The sequence below is a fragment of the Bubalus bubalis genome, chromosome 10 (assembly GCF_019923935.1).
Source record: "Bubalus bubalis isolate 160015118507 breed Murrah chromosome 10, NDDB_SH_1, whole genome shotgun sequence".
Lineage (NCBI taxonomy): Eukaryota > Metazoa > Chordata > Mammalia > Artiodactyla > Bovidae > Bubalus > Bubalus bubalis.
This window is the reverse complement of record NC_059166.1, coordinates 27,836,373-27,850,376: the sequence shown is the minus strand read 5'-3', so window position 1 is coordinate 27,850,376 and position 14,004 is coordinate 27,836,373. Positions and strand designations below refer to the sequence as shown.

At 46.2% G+C, this 14,004-nt stretch overlaps 1 protein-coding gene across 5 annotated transcripts in view; it reads right to left on the bottom strand.

Moving 5' to 3' along the window:
* Positions 1-2,534: 2,534 nt before the first annotated feature.
* The window catches only part of NHSL1 (NHS like 1), a 156,509-nt gene continuing 145,039 nt past the window's right edge, over positions 2,535-14,004 (bottom strand). For all 5 annotated transcript variants that reach the window (XM_044924171.2, XM_044924172.2, XM_044924173.2 and 2 more), the window contains 3 exons: positions 10,548-13,685; positions 9,897-10,029; positions 2,535-5,567 (listed from right to left, as the gene is read on the bottom strand). In XM_044924171.2, coding sequence (XP_044780106.2) covers positions 4,832-5,567; positions 9,897-10,029; positions 10,548-13,685 — 4,007 coding nt within the window. In that variant the 3' untranslated portion in view covers positions 2,535-4,831. The remainder of the gene's footprint in view (positions 5,568-9,896; positions 10,030-10,547; positions 13,686-14,004) is intronic.

Below are 14,004 nucleotides of genomic sequence, written 5' to 3'. Positions count from 1 at the left end.
AGTGAGCATGCACATCACCAAGGACTCTGTGGAGGCTCTCTCTGCAGTCTGGGCTGGAGAGGCTGGGATAGGGCTTTGCTTGCTGAGAGCAATGTGGATGATGATGTGACCTTGCAGAGGCCAGGTGGAAGTGCTCACCGCAAAAGTCAGGATGTATCAATTATATTAAACACCAGGGTCAAAATGGCAGCCAAGGGGGCCTGTCTTATTAAGTCTTAGGAGATAGTTAATGGAACATAACATCCTTAAGGACAAAATACTTTGGCCACCTGATGTGAAGAGCTGACTCATTGGAAAAGACCCTGCTGCTGGGAAAGATTGAAGGCAGGAGAAAGGGGTGACAGAGGACAAGATGGTTGGATGCCATCACTGACTCAATGGACATGAGTTTGAGCAAGCTCTGAGAAATGGTGATGGACAGGGAAGCCTGGCATGCTGCAGTCCATGGGGTTGCAGAGTCAGACACAATTTAACGACTGAACAACAAAGGACAAAATAGAATAACCAATCAGAGTAATTATATATAATCAAAAGAGAGCAAGGATGTATCAGCAGGGGGCTGAGATCATCTTCCCTCTCAACTCCTCCCAAACCCCACAAAACTGTAATCCCTTGCCCAGTTTCCAGACACAAAACTCACTGGCTGAATAACTGGATCCTTAGGGGAAAGATCACTGCAATACTTCAGCAAGTGTGTACACTCAAGATTCTGCTAGTGTTTTTCCAATAGGTCCTATGATCATTTACTCAGATGACTTGTACACTGGAGAAAGAAAAAAATACCCAGATACGTCAGGGTTCAAATTGACATTTGATACCTAGAAACTCCAAATATCATCATAGTTCCCCTTCCATTTTAAAATGGGAGCATATGGACTTTGGAAAATAAATGGAGTTCTAGTCAAAGTTTGGCTTATAGTGGGTTCCCTGGGTCTGCAAACCCTCACTGGTTATTTCTTCAACCCTCAAATATATAATTAAGATTGACATACTTGACAGGCAAGATAACCCCATACTGATTCACTGAGTCTTAGCTCATGTTCACCATAGCCAACCACTCTTATCTTCCTCTGAGAACTGTATCAGTCAACTGCAAAGCAGGTGACAAATGACTTACCCAGTGGGTCTTTGAGGTAGACAGCCCAAGGCTGGTACGGTGACTCTGGATGTAATCAATGGTCCAGGCTCCTTTTCCCTCTGCTTTCCACACCAAGTGGCTTCTTTCATCCTTGTTGCTGCCTCAAATGTTGCAATAGTAGTTTCTCCTCCAGCCTCCCATCCATTGGAGGGATAAAAGAAGGAAGGGGATGGTACCTACACAAGAAAAGCAGCTTGCCTGGAAACTCACAGACTATTTCCTATGTCTCATTGGCCAAAACTGTGCCACGTGCGTGGCCTTTCTGACAATTGGGGAAGAGGGGCGGAAGTGTTTTGGTTGGTCTGAACCCATTTCAGGTGTTCTGTTGGTAAAGGAGAACTCATGTGGTGGGGGAGGGGGTCCCAGCAGGGTTTTCCCAGTGTTCTTCCTTTTCTATCTACTCTGACACTAATGTTTTATAGGATAGTTCATTGTATGTCTTTTTCACCAAGTTTGATGTACCTTAATTATCTCCAATCCACATTTTTCTTTCATCTTTACCTAGCATACGATGAAGAATTTGATACAGGGTTTCTTTTTTTCATTGCTAAACAAATGACTCTAGGTCACTAGTTTTGGTTCTGTGAATAAAGGCCTCTGTGCAAGGTAGTTTAGGGCAGCTCACTGCAAAAAACAAAAACAAAAACAAAAAACTATGTTACAGTAACTGAATAGTTTATAAAAGGAAATCAGACCTCAAAAATCAGGTCCATGTTTTATTCAAAAGACCCTTCTTCCCCACCTCAACAATATTCTAATATTTGTGAAAGTAAATTATCCTATTGTGCTCATTTCATGATGAAATCCCAGCAATATAAACAATTACACACATTCAATTAAGCACATTAATGCAGAACACCAACAGGCCAATCTTGTGTTTCTCCTGTCCTGGGATGCTCACCCCAGAGCTGGGTGTGGTGTTAGTCGATGGGAAGTAAGATCGAGATAAAGAAATGCCTCCTTTTCTTTCCTCAACATTGTGATTCCTCAAACAAATATGCTCTCTTCACCACAGGAAAAGCAATGGTTACAATAAACATTCTTTAGAAACAGGAGGGCAGAGATCAGATGAAAGCTAAGGCTGCTTCCAACTGACAGACCAAATGGTCATTTGTTTCTCTCCCAACTCTCAGAAAAACAAGGGGGAAATAGCTTAGCCAGGGTGGTGGTGGAGGCTTTCAAGTCTGGGGTATAAGGAAGAGTCAACAAGTCTGCCTTCACTGAGTTTTTAAATACAATGTGTTCATTAACAGTAGCCAGTCCCACAGAGGAAATCAAGTAGCAAACCTGAAGATGCCTGTTCTGGGACCAGTCTAGACTCTTGTCTCCCTATATTTCATCCATGCTGTGCAAAGCTCTAGCATCTCTCCACATGTCACATGACCCGAACTCTCAGTCAACACATTATTGGGATTTTATTCAAAAGTTCACAAGACATCACTTAAGAGTTGCTTTTCCCACTGTCCTTTTAGATGACACCATCCACCGTGTCTGTGATGTTCTCTCTCTTCTCTGTTAGGTCCTCACCTCCCACGGGCACTTTCTGGTCCTCACTGCTGCTCTGTATCCAGCAAAGCACTCAGCAGTTTGGTACAAGAAGACCTAACTCATCATTCAAAAATGCATGTACAAACAACAAGAACAAAAAAGGTTCAAATATTTACTTTACAATTGTTTTATTCAAAGCGAATGAAAAAACCTAGTATATTTTTCCTTTACAAATGGGATTAAAAAAAAGTTTTATCATTAGTTTCGAGGGTACTTATCTTACCTTCAACATAAATGATTTATATATTAAATTTGTTTTCTGATAGCCAAGTACATTTTAATCTTTTTTAGGTAGCTATGAGACGATTTCATATCCGAGAGCCAATGTCATTTTTCTGAAATTGAGGATAAAAGATTCTTGTGCCCAATGTAGAATACACTTGCTCCAAGTGGTAGACAGTCCTTTTGCTCTTGGCCAAGTATCAGGTTTTGATATCTGGTGGTGTGAAAAGACGTGTTTTGCTTTCTTCAGAGAATAGGAGTCTCAATTCTTTAGATTTATTTTTGTTTCAAAGATGCATCTGAAATGGGTTTGTCACGCTTTAGAGTGTAAACCTTGCGATGACTGGGCCTGTGCAGTCCAGCTTTTACATGATACTGTCACACAAAAAAGATGGTAATCGGCAACCGCACTGTCTTTAGGCCAATGATCTCAGTACGCTCATCTGAGGTCCTTCTGATGAAGAACACAAGACTCTGATTTTATTGAACCAACAAATAAAGAAGTTTATGTACACGACAGTTGGGAGGAAGTGGTCACAAGAATATCACATAAAAATAAATACTTTACACACTTTTCTTCCACATCTAAAAGTGTTAAAATTCTAACCAGAGAAGATTAGAAGGTAATTAGCCAAATTCAATTATTTATAAAAAATATAAAAACACACAAACCAAATGATGCAAAAAATCTTTTTAATCTAAAAACTCATTGCTCGGGGCTAATTAGGAGCCAAGCCCTGCCAATGCTTATCAGTTTATTTGACCAAAAAGAGCTAGTCAGCATTTTCTTCCAAGTAAGATAGTATATAATAGATTTTGATAAACCTTTCTAAGTGAGGACATGATACTGCAGGCAGTTCAAGGAAAAATAGCATTAACTTTTTCTTTGGTGTAACCAAAAGTTAGCAAATGTTGACATTTCAAGTGATAAGAAATTACCAAATGGAAGTTTAAACTCTGGTGTAAAAAAAAAACAAAGAAAAGAAAACAGTTGTAAAAGGAAAGGCTCCACCCACAGTTCTGTAGTGCAAGTTTTAAAGTTTAATTCTGAAAAATAATTTTATTGAATAAGCAGGAACCAAATTCCAGCAGTGTATCACTTATTCCTCTCCCCTACTCTCATCTCCATTACCCTCTCTGCATGGGCCCCTGTCATTCCTGTTCTCCAAGGAGGTCTCAGCTGCTACTCAGGGAGGCAAGGCATTTGAAAATGACCCACATTCCTTCCAACCAGGCTAGGAGTGGTGTCTCCGCTGCACAGCAGCAGACCCTGAGTTACAGCACTGCCATGTCCACACGTCTGTCGTTTTTACAAAAAAGGAAGTACCTGAACCAATTAGTCGCTTAGCCCTTTTCCAACTTTCGGGGGTAACCACAACCCGCTCGCCTGGAAAGCCCATACCCCCATGTGCTCAGAACCAGCAAACCTACCCCCTCTTTCCTAGAAGTAATGGTTCTCTCCCTGGAACTAATTTCCATAAACATGATACTTTTAAAGCAATTACCACCTAGCCCAGAAGGCTCCATTACTCTACCTAGCTTAACAGCTCTCTCCTATTTCTGTACATGCTGGTGGTGGTGGTGGTGGTGGTGGTGTGTGTGTGTGTGTTTAATGTAAAAAGTGTTCTGAATGCACACACACATGCACATCCTTCCACACACACCCAGCATTTAGAAAAAAAAAAAAAAAATCTTCCCCAGGAAGCACTTTCAGAAGTTAAGCTTCTACTTGCGTTTAAGCCACAGGGCAAGTGCCACGTGAGTCCTCAATAGCCCTTCCCCTCCGCGGCGAGGCTGGCAGTGCCCGGGCCCACAGCACAGATGCTGAGCGGGATCACGGGACAAGGCAGGGCAGGGGACCTGTCAGGCTTCCTACAGCCATGTGCTGCACATCTCCCCACATCACCTGGGAGCTTCTTGCCCCTAACTCTTATCCCCGGCGAGACCGCCTCGAGGTTCTGAAGGGCCCCTGCCCTCTGCGCTGGGCAGCCCCACTGCCGGACCAGGAGCCTGGGCCCCCAGCGGGGCAGCGGGTCCCCCGGCACAGAGCAGGCCGCCCTCATCCACACCACCCCCTGCCAGTCCATCCAGCGAACACCCCCTTGTAGCACCCGGGGCCCGAAGAGCCGTGCTGTCTATGGGCTCCGTGGCTTCCCCTTCGCCCTCCGAGATGACGGTCATGGGGCTGCTCTGGATCCGGTTCCGCACGCTGTACCTGCTGCTGGCGGCAGAAGGCGGCGTTCGACTGCGGCCGTACCTGGGGCCGGAGAAGGACAGACTCCGAGGCATCAAGCCTTCGGTCTTGGCCCACTCCTCCTGCGCCCTCCTGTTCTTGCTCGGGGAGCAGTTTGATGGGCTCTCGGGCGTGTCTGGCGATGGCTCCGACCTTGACCTCTGGAATCTAGGGTCTGTGTTTTTGAGCATCTCTGCTGCTGACATGCGGGCGCTGGTATCCGAGCGACTCCCCTTTTTCAGCAGCAGAGCTTTGAAGTTGTCACTGCTGGTGCTGCTCTTCCGGACGCTTCTCTGAATGGACCCCACTTGCTTCTGGGAGGCCAGGCTGGGGGCGGCACCAGTAGGTGTCACTGGTGGGGAGGGAGAATGGTTTCGGGAGTGATCATCCTCTGAATCTTTACGGCCAAGGACTTTCCTCTTAGACCTGAGATTTAATAACATTAAGATGAAGGTTAACTCCCGGTGGACCACTGGATGTGGGCCACACACCACCCTGCTTCTCTTACTGATATTCAGGCCACCATCTATTATTTTCACTATGGAAAGTTCCAAACATCCAGGCAAAAAGAATAGTTCATTGTATTACTATGTGTGTCCATGACCCAGTTATGATAATTATTAACTTATGGTCACTGTGATTTCATTTCCACACTCACTGGATTATTTTGAAATAAATCGCAAACATCATATTATCTTACTTTGGATAGGATCATTTCCAAAGTTTTTCATAATTGCCATTTCTTATTTAACTCTTTTACATGAGACTGATATTGGGGTTGACCTTCCTTTCTTTCTGCTCTTCCATTTCTTGTTTGATGCTGGCACCTGAATGGCCTAGTAGATAAGCCAACTCCTAGAATATCCCACACACTGAGACAGGCCCCCCCACCTCAGATTCTAGGACAACGCTAACTTTACATTCACAGTCATTCTAGAGTTTGACATAAAACCAGTTTTCCTTAGCTCTTACTGGACCATATGTCAACTCCTAGAAATCCAACTTTCCAGAAAACAGGAATGAACCTTCCACACTAGATCCTATTTCCTGACTGACATCCTCTGACTGATCCAGAGAATGTGAAGAATGGGGTAGAGAGTGAAAGAGGAGGGACCTTCAGGGAGAGTAAAATTGTCCGGGGATAGTTCTTGTCCTGTCTCTAAGACCCTCCCTGCTCAATGTGTTTTCTGCTGAGAGTGAATTACAGGAAATGAAGCAGATGATCCAAGTGGCCCTTGCTGGTGTCTTCATAACCACCACTCAGTGTGGGATGAATCACTCAGCTAAGTGCAGGTTGAGCTTGCTTTAAGAAAACAGTGTATTTTAAAAATATGTGGTTATACCTCTTCTTCTGCTATAAAATCCTAGAACATGCAACGGACAAAGGTTGAAAGAATACTATCTGAAATATAGAGATTAAGAGTTAAATCTGAGTAACTTTTAACTATGTAATCCTGGACCAGTAATTCATCTATTTATAAGTTTTTCGTACTTGTAAAATGCAGGTGATGATACCAGCCTCACAGGTTTGTGAGGATTCAGTGAGATAAAGGATCTCTGGAGTCATATAGACCTGGCTTTACCCACTGTGAAAGCTTCCTTGCTTTGTGACCTGGGGCAAGTTTCTGATCCTGTTTCCTATCTGGAAAAGGGGGAATAACAGTAGATAGCTCATAGCTTATCAGTCGCGATAAATGCAGTCACAGCCTTAAAGTGTCAGGCATAGAGTAGGTGCCTAACAAACCTTTCAGTGTCATTTAGGGAAATGTAATTCTCCCTTCCTGCTATCAGCTCAGGCTTCAGTGATGTTTTCACATGTCCTGCACAGCCAGGCATAGGGGAGGATAGGCCTGTGATGGCTGCTCTGGGCTAGGTGCTTCCAGGATCCTCTCTGTGCTTCTGGCCAACAAGAAGCTACCAAAATGAAAGATCAGAAGTGGTGAAAATCCAATTAAGAGGCTGAATGGGGTGACCAGAGGTGACATCATGCCAGCTCCTTTGGGATGGCACTAACTGGCCTATGAAACTTAGGTTCCATGGTCCTCTCCACGGTGAGCAAGAGCAGTGCTTTAGAGTAAGTTACTGACCCACTGACAAAACCCATGGAAACAATAACATCCCAGGATTTCAGAACTAGAAAACAATTAGATGGATTGGTCCAGCCAGAAAAAGTAATCAATGTCCAGAGGGTGAAGTCACACAGCTTAATACAAGAAGTAGAATTTGATGGACTATCTTTTCACAAAGAGCACATGACCTCACAATTTATTCTGGTTTCTTCCCAAAGACATCTCTGCTCATCTGATTCTTGCAGGTATTGGTTTTAGGATAATTTTTTTGTTGGGCTTTTAAATGGAGAGGGTGTTCTGAGATCCATATAATAAGCCATAGCTATGTTTGATTAAATCTACAATTAAAGGCCTTTTAATTGTAGATTCAGAATGAAGAGAAGATGGGAATTTATAAAAGTATCATTGTTTCTTAAGAGCAACTGCCCCCAAAAATGACAATTAAATCTAAATATAGGAATTCTTGGCATATTATGTATGCTATGTATGTATGTGTACACACACACACACACACACACACACACACACACACACTGTGTGTGTATTTCTAAGGAAGATGGCTATTTAAAACATGCTTAAACAGTTAACACTGGCTTAAAAACTAATTACTTCAATAAATATAAAAACTTCACACTTCAAGTGGTGGTGTTCTACATTTTCCATCTGGCTTTAAATCTGAAGTGAATTAATTTGCATTACAAAATTTGAAAGCTGTGTTTCAATTTAGATATTCTTTATTTTAAATTATTAGCTTAGCTACTGAAGGATATAAAATAAAGCCCTAAAACTCAAAGACTTTAGATGACTTCCTATTATGTGTGCTAATATATTATCTATCTATCTACTAAAAATGAGCCTGTATCCTTGCTTTCACTCTGCACACCACACCCTATTCAGTCTTTACTTCTATCATGTGTACATGGAACACCACAGACTGGCCAATTTCTGCATCTGCAGTAGATATAACTCCCTAGTAGGAGAAACCACAATTTTTTTTAGGGCCTTAAGAGGGTTGCCAAAATAAAATGTAGAAGATATTTTTCACATATTTTTAGGAAAGGTATGTAGTAATTTGGTCCCACAACAGTTGGGTTTGTCCCTGAGACTAAGTATTTAGTACACAGAGCAACCAGCAACACATCTTCTCAGTGGATGCTATTTTAAACATATATATATATATATATGTCTGCATATTTGGCAACCCAGTGCATCCCATACCAAATGGAAGATGTCAGGCCTTGGAAGAACTTCCTAACAGTTCAATTCCAATTGGTTCCATTTAATTCAGAAAACAATCATGGGGAGCTTATTAGATGTCCAGAATGCTTCTGGTTAGAAACATCTGTGTAAATCTCTACAAATGTCATTGAAGTTGGTTTCAAAGGATGTGGAATTTTTCATTTCCCCTGTTTGCAGGAATAATTTGATAACTAGCTACTCTTTAAAATTTCTAATGACAAGAGACCAGTCAGACAATGTGACAGAGGCAGCGTTTAGGGTCTATCAGGACATTATACCAACACTGGAACCAAAAGTAAAGAACACAATTCTTGATTCATCAGCTTGGCTGTTTGGCCCCCCACCCCCATGCCCCGGGCCAAGTTAGATGTTCACACCGTGCACGAGGACTCTCAGGTAGGGACGGCACATCCTATGCTTTCCACCTCGTGTGATCACAGCCACTTCAGTTAGAGTCCACGAACCGGGAAAACACTCCTGACACAGGTTACTCACACAGAGAATCAAATGATTTTACAGATGTTTAGTGTCAGGAGGAAGAAAGGGGACCTTGGTTCAGGGAGATATAAGGCCTTGGCAGCACAGGGGCATTCATAAGTGTTATCTGAAAATACTGTGGTAAAGAATTCTAGGAGAAAGCAAAGGTTTTATACAGCATACAGTTTAAAGTACTTACACAGATACAATCTTATTAATTTTTATGATGACACTGTTGTGAGAGAATTCAACTGCTTATAGCCAGAAAAATTAGGCAACAAATAAAACTATAGTGCTAAACCACTCTTTAAGGTGATCGCATGTAAAAAGCACAACAGTTCAGGCAGTTACTCTGAAAAATTTACTCCACATTTTTTAAAAACCCAATAATTTCTGATGCCAGCAGATGGCACCAGCAGTATACAATAATAAATTTAAATTCCTTTTGCTCCTGCTTAAAAAAGATGTATTCTTTTATTGAAACATTTCAGTAGCCAAAGAAGTTACACTATAAAAATCTAGTTTTTCTGTAAAATGAAAATAATAAAAGCAATAAAACAAACCACTTAGGAAAGAAGTCCTGTAGAGCTAGTCTGTGCATGTTAAGTCCACAGAACACAGCATCCCTCATCCTAGACCGGATCACTGGCTACTCTAACCCAACTCTTGTAAACATTCGGTCAAATACAGTGACAGCGCATTTCCTGCTAGCAAGAGGAAAGCCAGCCAAATATCATCACGCTGACACTCGGTCCCCCACATCATCATAAAAATCAGTGGAACAAAGTAAAACAGAAATTGGAGTTAAGGGAAATAAAAATATAGAAACAAACTAAAAAATCAACAGTCAAGTTAATGAAGTCCAGTTAGGTGAGAGTAAGAACCTCAAGAAAGAAAAACACACTGAGAACCGATTTGGAAAGGAGGACTTATAAAGTAGATTCAAAAAAGAGGAAGGAGTTTTGGATACCTGTGAATAGCTGCAAAAAGGTCTTCTGTGGTCCTGGGTCTACTGGGGGTCATCACCTCATCACCCCCGTCGTCCTTAAGGAAGTCACAGGTCTCTGAGGAAGAAGTGGCTGTCTCAGCCTCCGGCACCCCAGCTATGGAGAAGCAAGCAGGCAGACACAAGATGCATGAATGACTTGAATTTCAGTCTTTAGCCAAGCTCCCAAATATGCTTCTCTGCCATTCCTGACAACGTGAAAATCCCAGGGAGAGGCAGCAGGGTCTGTTGTCTGATTTATCACAAAGATGGGGAAATGACACAAGCATGCCAGTCAAAGCTCAGGCTTTTCTGTTAAAAGTCTAGATAAAACGGAATCTCTCTTAAATTTTGCTGTAACATTTATTTGCCGCTCTCTGGGGGGGATTACTCAGTTATTTAATACTCAATCTGCTGCCCACCATCCCACCCCTTCTATTTTCTGCCCTTCTATGAGCTCTACCCTTAGATCTGGATATTAAAAAAAAAAAAAAAATCATAGAAATGCCAAGTTGGTAACCTAAGCGCGAGGCGGCACAGGGAGCCCACATGCAGCCGGCTACAACCTGAGCATGTACCAGCCCTACTCGCCTCAGCTGCGAACGGTCTAGGGGAACAAGAGAAAATCGGACTCACGCCCTGGGTCCTGCGGAGGCAGGCAGCGCTCCACACCGTTCCTGGCACCCGGCTCCTCCGCAGGGGCTGGCACCATGGGGACATTGGCTTCCACTCTGCCCGGGGACTCGGATCCTGCAGCTCCTCCCACAAGAACCACCGAGCTGCCAAAGTCGGTGTCATCAGAACCAGCCCCTGCTGCACCCCTCTCTCGTGCCTCTCCGCTCGTGGGGCTGGGAGATGCCACGCTCACGTTCTCTGCGGGCTCCGCCGTGAAATCCCTCTGCGGAGGTGACACCACGAGGAATAGTTTGGGCTTCTTGGAAATGGGGGGCGGCTTCCTGCTGGGCGACGGGCCGAGGGGCGGGGTGGTACCTGCTCCGGCCTCCGCCTCCCCGGCCGGGCTGTGGCTCCTGAGGCCATGCTCGGCTGCACTGTCCTGGTGACCCTGAGTCGAGCTCTTGGCAGGAGTCGGGAGCGAGCTCCTCGCGGAGGCAGGCTGGCTTTCACTCTCCATTTCATGTATGCTATTTCGGGATTTCAGGAAAGCAGATGGCTTTAAATGATACTGGGAAACAACCGGAGTTCGTTTTTCCTGAGATGCGTGTTCCTGTGAGGGGGCTACCTCGGTTCCTGAGTTCTTCTTCACCGGCCTCAACTGCACCATTTGCAACGCTTCGGTGGTGATCAGGGGCCTGGGGAGTCTGCTGCCCTCCTCCTTGATGGAAGACTGTCTGCAGGCCTCCCGGGAGGGCTCTGGCTGGCCAGGTTTCTTGAAAGAAGGCCTGGCATCTTTCATCAATTTGGGGTCAAGCGGTGGGGCAGGCGGGGGCACTGAGGGGGTTAAGGCAGGTGGCGGAGGTGGCAGGGAGTCAGATGAATCCAGAAAAGGGGCGCTCAGCGCTGTAGGGGGCGGAGGAAAGCAGGCGTCGGTAGGGGCACAGAAGGGAGTGAGCACTTCTGGTGGCGGAGGGGGGAAGGGGGGAGAGCGAGGCAGAGGTGAGCCCTCGGAGAAATCTGCCAGAGGCGGCGGGGGAGGGAGGAAAGGAGACTTGTCAGCGGGACAAGGGGCTGGAGGATAAGCGTGAGGACCAGCCGCGAGCGGAGACACCAGCACTGAATCCAGCTTCTTCACCGTCCCGCTTCCTTCAGTGGAAGTATTCGAGGAAAGAGACGTGGAGGAGGAAGAGACGGATACTGAAGATACAAGAGACGACTTCCTTTCTGGCACCTTGGGTTTGGGCTTCCCCTTCCCATTGGCTGGTGACATTGATTTTAAGAACACAGGCACAGGGGTGAGAGCGGTGGGCGTGTTCGACTGACTGGAATACCCACTGGATGGAGAAGTGACTCTGTGCGACTTCTCCGGCGATGTGATCTTTGGTTTGACGGCGCCACCGGGCACTGGGGGTACTGCAGCCCGGGACCCCTCCAGGAGATGGCGGCCCGGCCCACTTCCAGGTGATGCTGTGCTGCCGGCCGGACCGGCCCTGCCTGTGTTCCCCTGATCTTCCTGCACTCCCGTGTAGTCAATGTAGTAACCCCACGGGTCTGTGTACTCGGACTTGACGCTGCTCGTGTCGCTCTGTGCCGGCGTGAGCCCGCACACGGAGTAGACGTTGGGGGCCGTGGCGGAGGTTAGGCTGCTGCCGGCGCTCACAGTGCTCTGGCTGCGGGAGCGAGGCAGCCACGGTTCTTCGAAATCACTGCAGGGGCTCTGGGAGGGCGAGCTGCCGCCCTTGCCCGGGAGGTTCAGCTGCAGCGAGTGCTGGAGAGAGGCGATCAGGCTCTCGTTCAGCACCTGCCCGTTCGACTGAACGTTCTTCTTGGGAACCCTGCGCAGAGAGTCCGTCCGAGAGGGTGGCAGGGGAGGCTTCTTGGCTTTCTTCAAAGAAATGCTTCGCGCGAGGGATTTGTCTTGGCAATTGGACCGGTCCCCTTGGTGTCTCTGAGCTCTTCCATCAAAAACATTGACCACGCTGTGCCTAGGGTTCCCAAAGCCATCATTACTATTGCACAGGTCCCCAGGTCTGTGTCCAGAGTCGGGGTGCAGAGTAGGGGAGTAGCCATCGTGGTCCTCTGAATACACAGACCTGGTATCATCCTTGTTAGAGGTCTGGTCCAAACTGCAGCTGCTCGTGTTGCTTGCAGGAGTGGAGTAACCAGGAGCTGCCAAATGTGGCTTCAGTGGGGATGCCCGCCCACTACCTGAGGCACCATATTCCCAGGGCTCCACGCTACCACCCTGGCCCCGGCTGCTTGAATAACTGGACTCACTCTTGTTGTCCACATCCTGGGGGTGGGCTGGGATGCTAAGGTTATTTCTACAGTTATAGGCCATGGCCTGGGACCCATTCTCCCGATTTGCTGGTGTATTTAGAGAGACTTCGGAGTCACAGAGGGACAGCAGTGTGGTTGCACTGGACGAATGATGACCATCTTTCTGCCTGGAAAGGAGGTGGTCTCTGGATCTGACCTTTGAGTATGAAGATGAGCTGGTAATTTTACTGTCCAGCTGCCCTGAGCTCTGAGCAGTGTGAATCACAATGATCTCTGAAGAGGAGGAGAGCGTGGCATTTGGGATGATGCTGGTGGAGTAGCTCGTGTGAGGAGACACCACACACGCAGGGCTGGTTACGTTTTCACCCTCGAAGTGCCTCAGCTCCTGAGATTTGGGCCTCAACAGTGTTCCCATCCTCGGGGCAGTTCCTAGATGCCCAAAGTCTTCATCTACTTGTGGGTGACCCTGCTGGTAGGGGAAAGCGCCGCCCAGGTCTTCCGCAGGGCCCAGGGCGCCCAGCAGTGGCTCCAGGGACTGAACATTTGCCCTTGCTCCAGACCGGGGAAGGCTGTGAAAACCGGTGTCGCTGTTGAGGCGGGAAGGGAACACGACCCCGGCAGAGTCGCTCAGCACTGACATGTTCCCAGAGGAGCCTGAGAAGTGACTCATCTGAGCAGCAATGCCTTGCCCCTTCTGGGCTCTGATTCTTCTCATTGAAGGTGGTACGACCTTCACTTCCTCAGTCTGACAGCTGGAATCCCTGGTTTCTGAGCGCTGTCCCGTAGATCGATAGCTGTCGAGCCTTCCGAGTGTAGAGTAGTGGTCTGGGGTGTATGCTGAGTGACCACCATCATCATCTTGGCCAGTGGCTCCCGAAGCTGGAGAGAAAGCATAAAGAAGCTCATTACCTAAAAATAAAAATCAATATCTGAGTGCATCACCTTGATCTCTCACCCTCTTCTGATTCTGTGGTGTTGTACTTAAAAGAAAAAAAATTTTTTTTCTATTTGGCCTAGCTTCTTTTTTCCTATAAGCACCTAGGTGACAGTTTAAGTAGTTACTGATGGCCCCCCAGATGAAGACCTGTATTATAAATTTCACATACTTCTTTTCATATATACCTCATAGCCTCCTATAGATTAAGTGCTGCATATGGAATTCTCAGGTACTCCCTTCGAGAACAAAGCTGAGGACTCC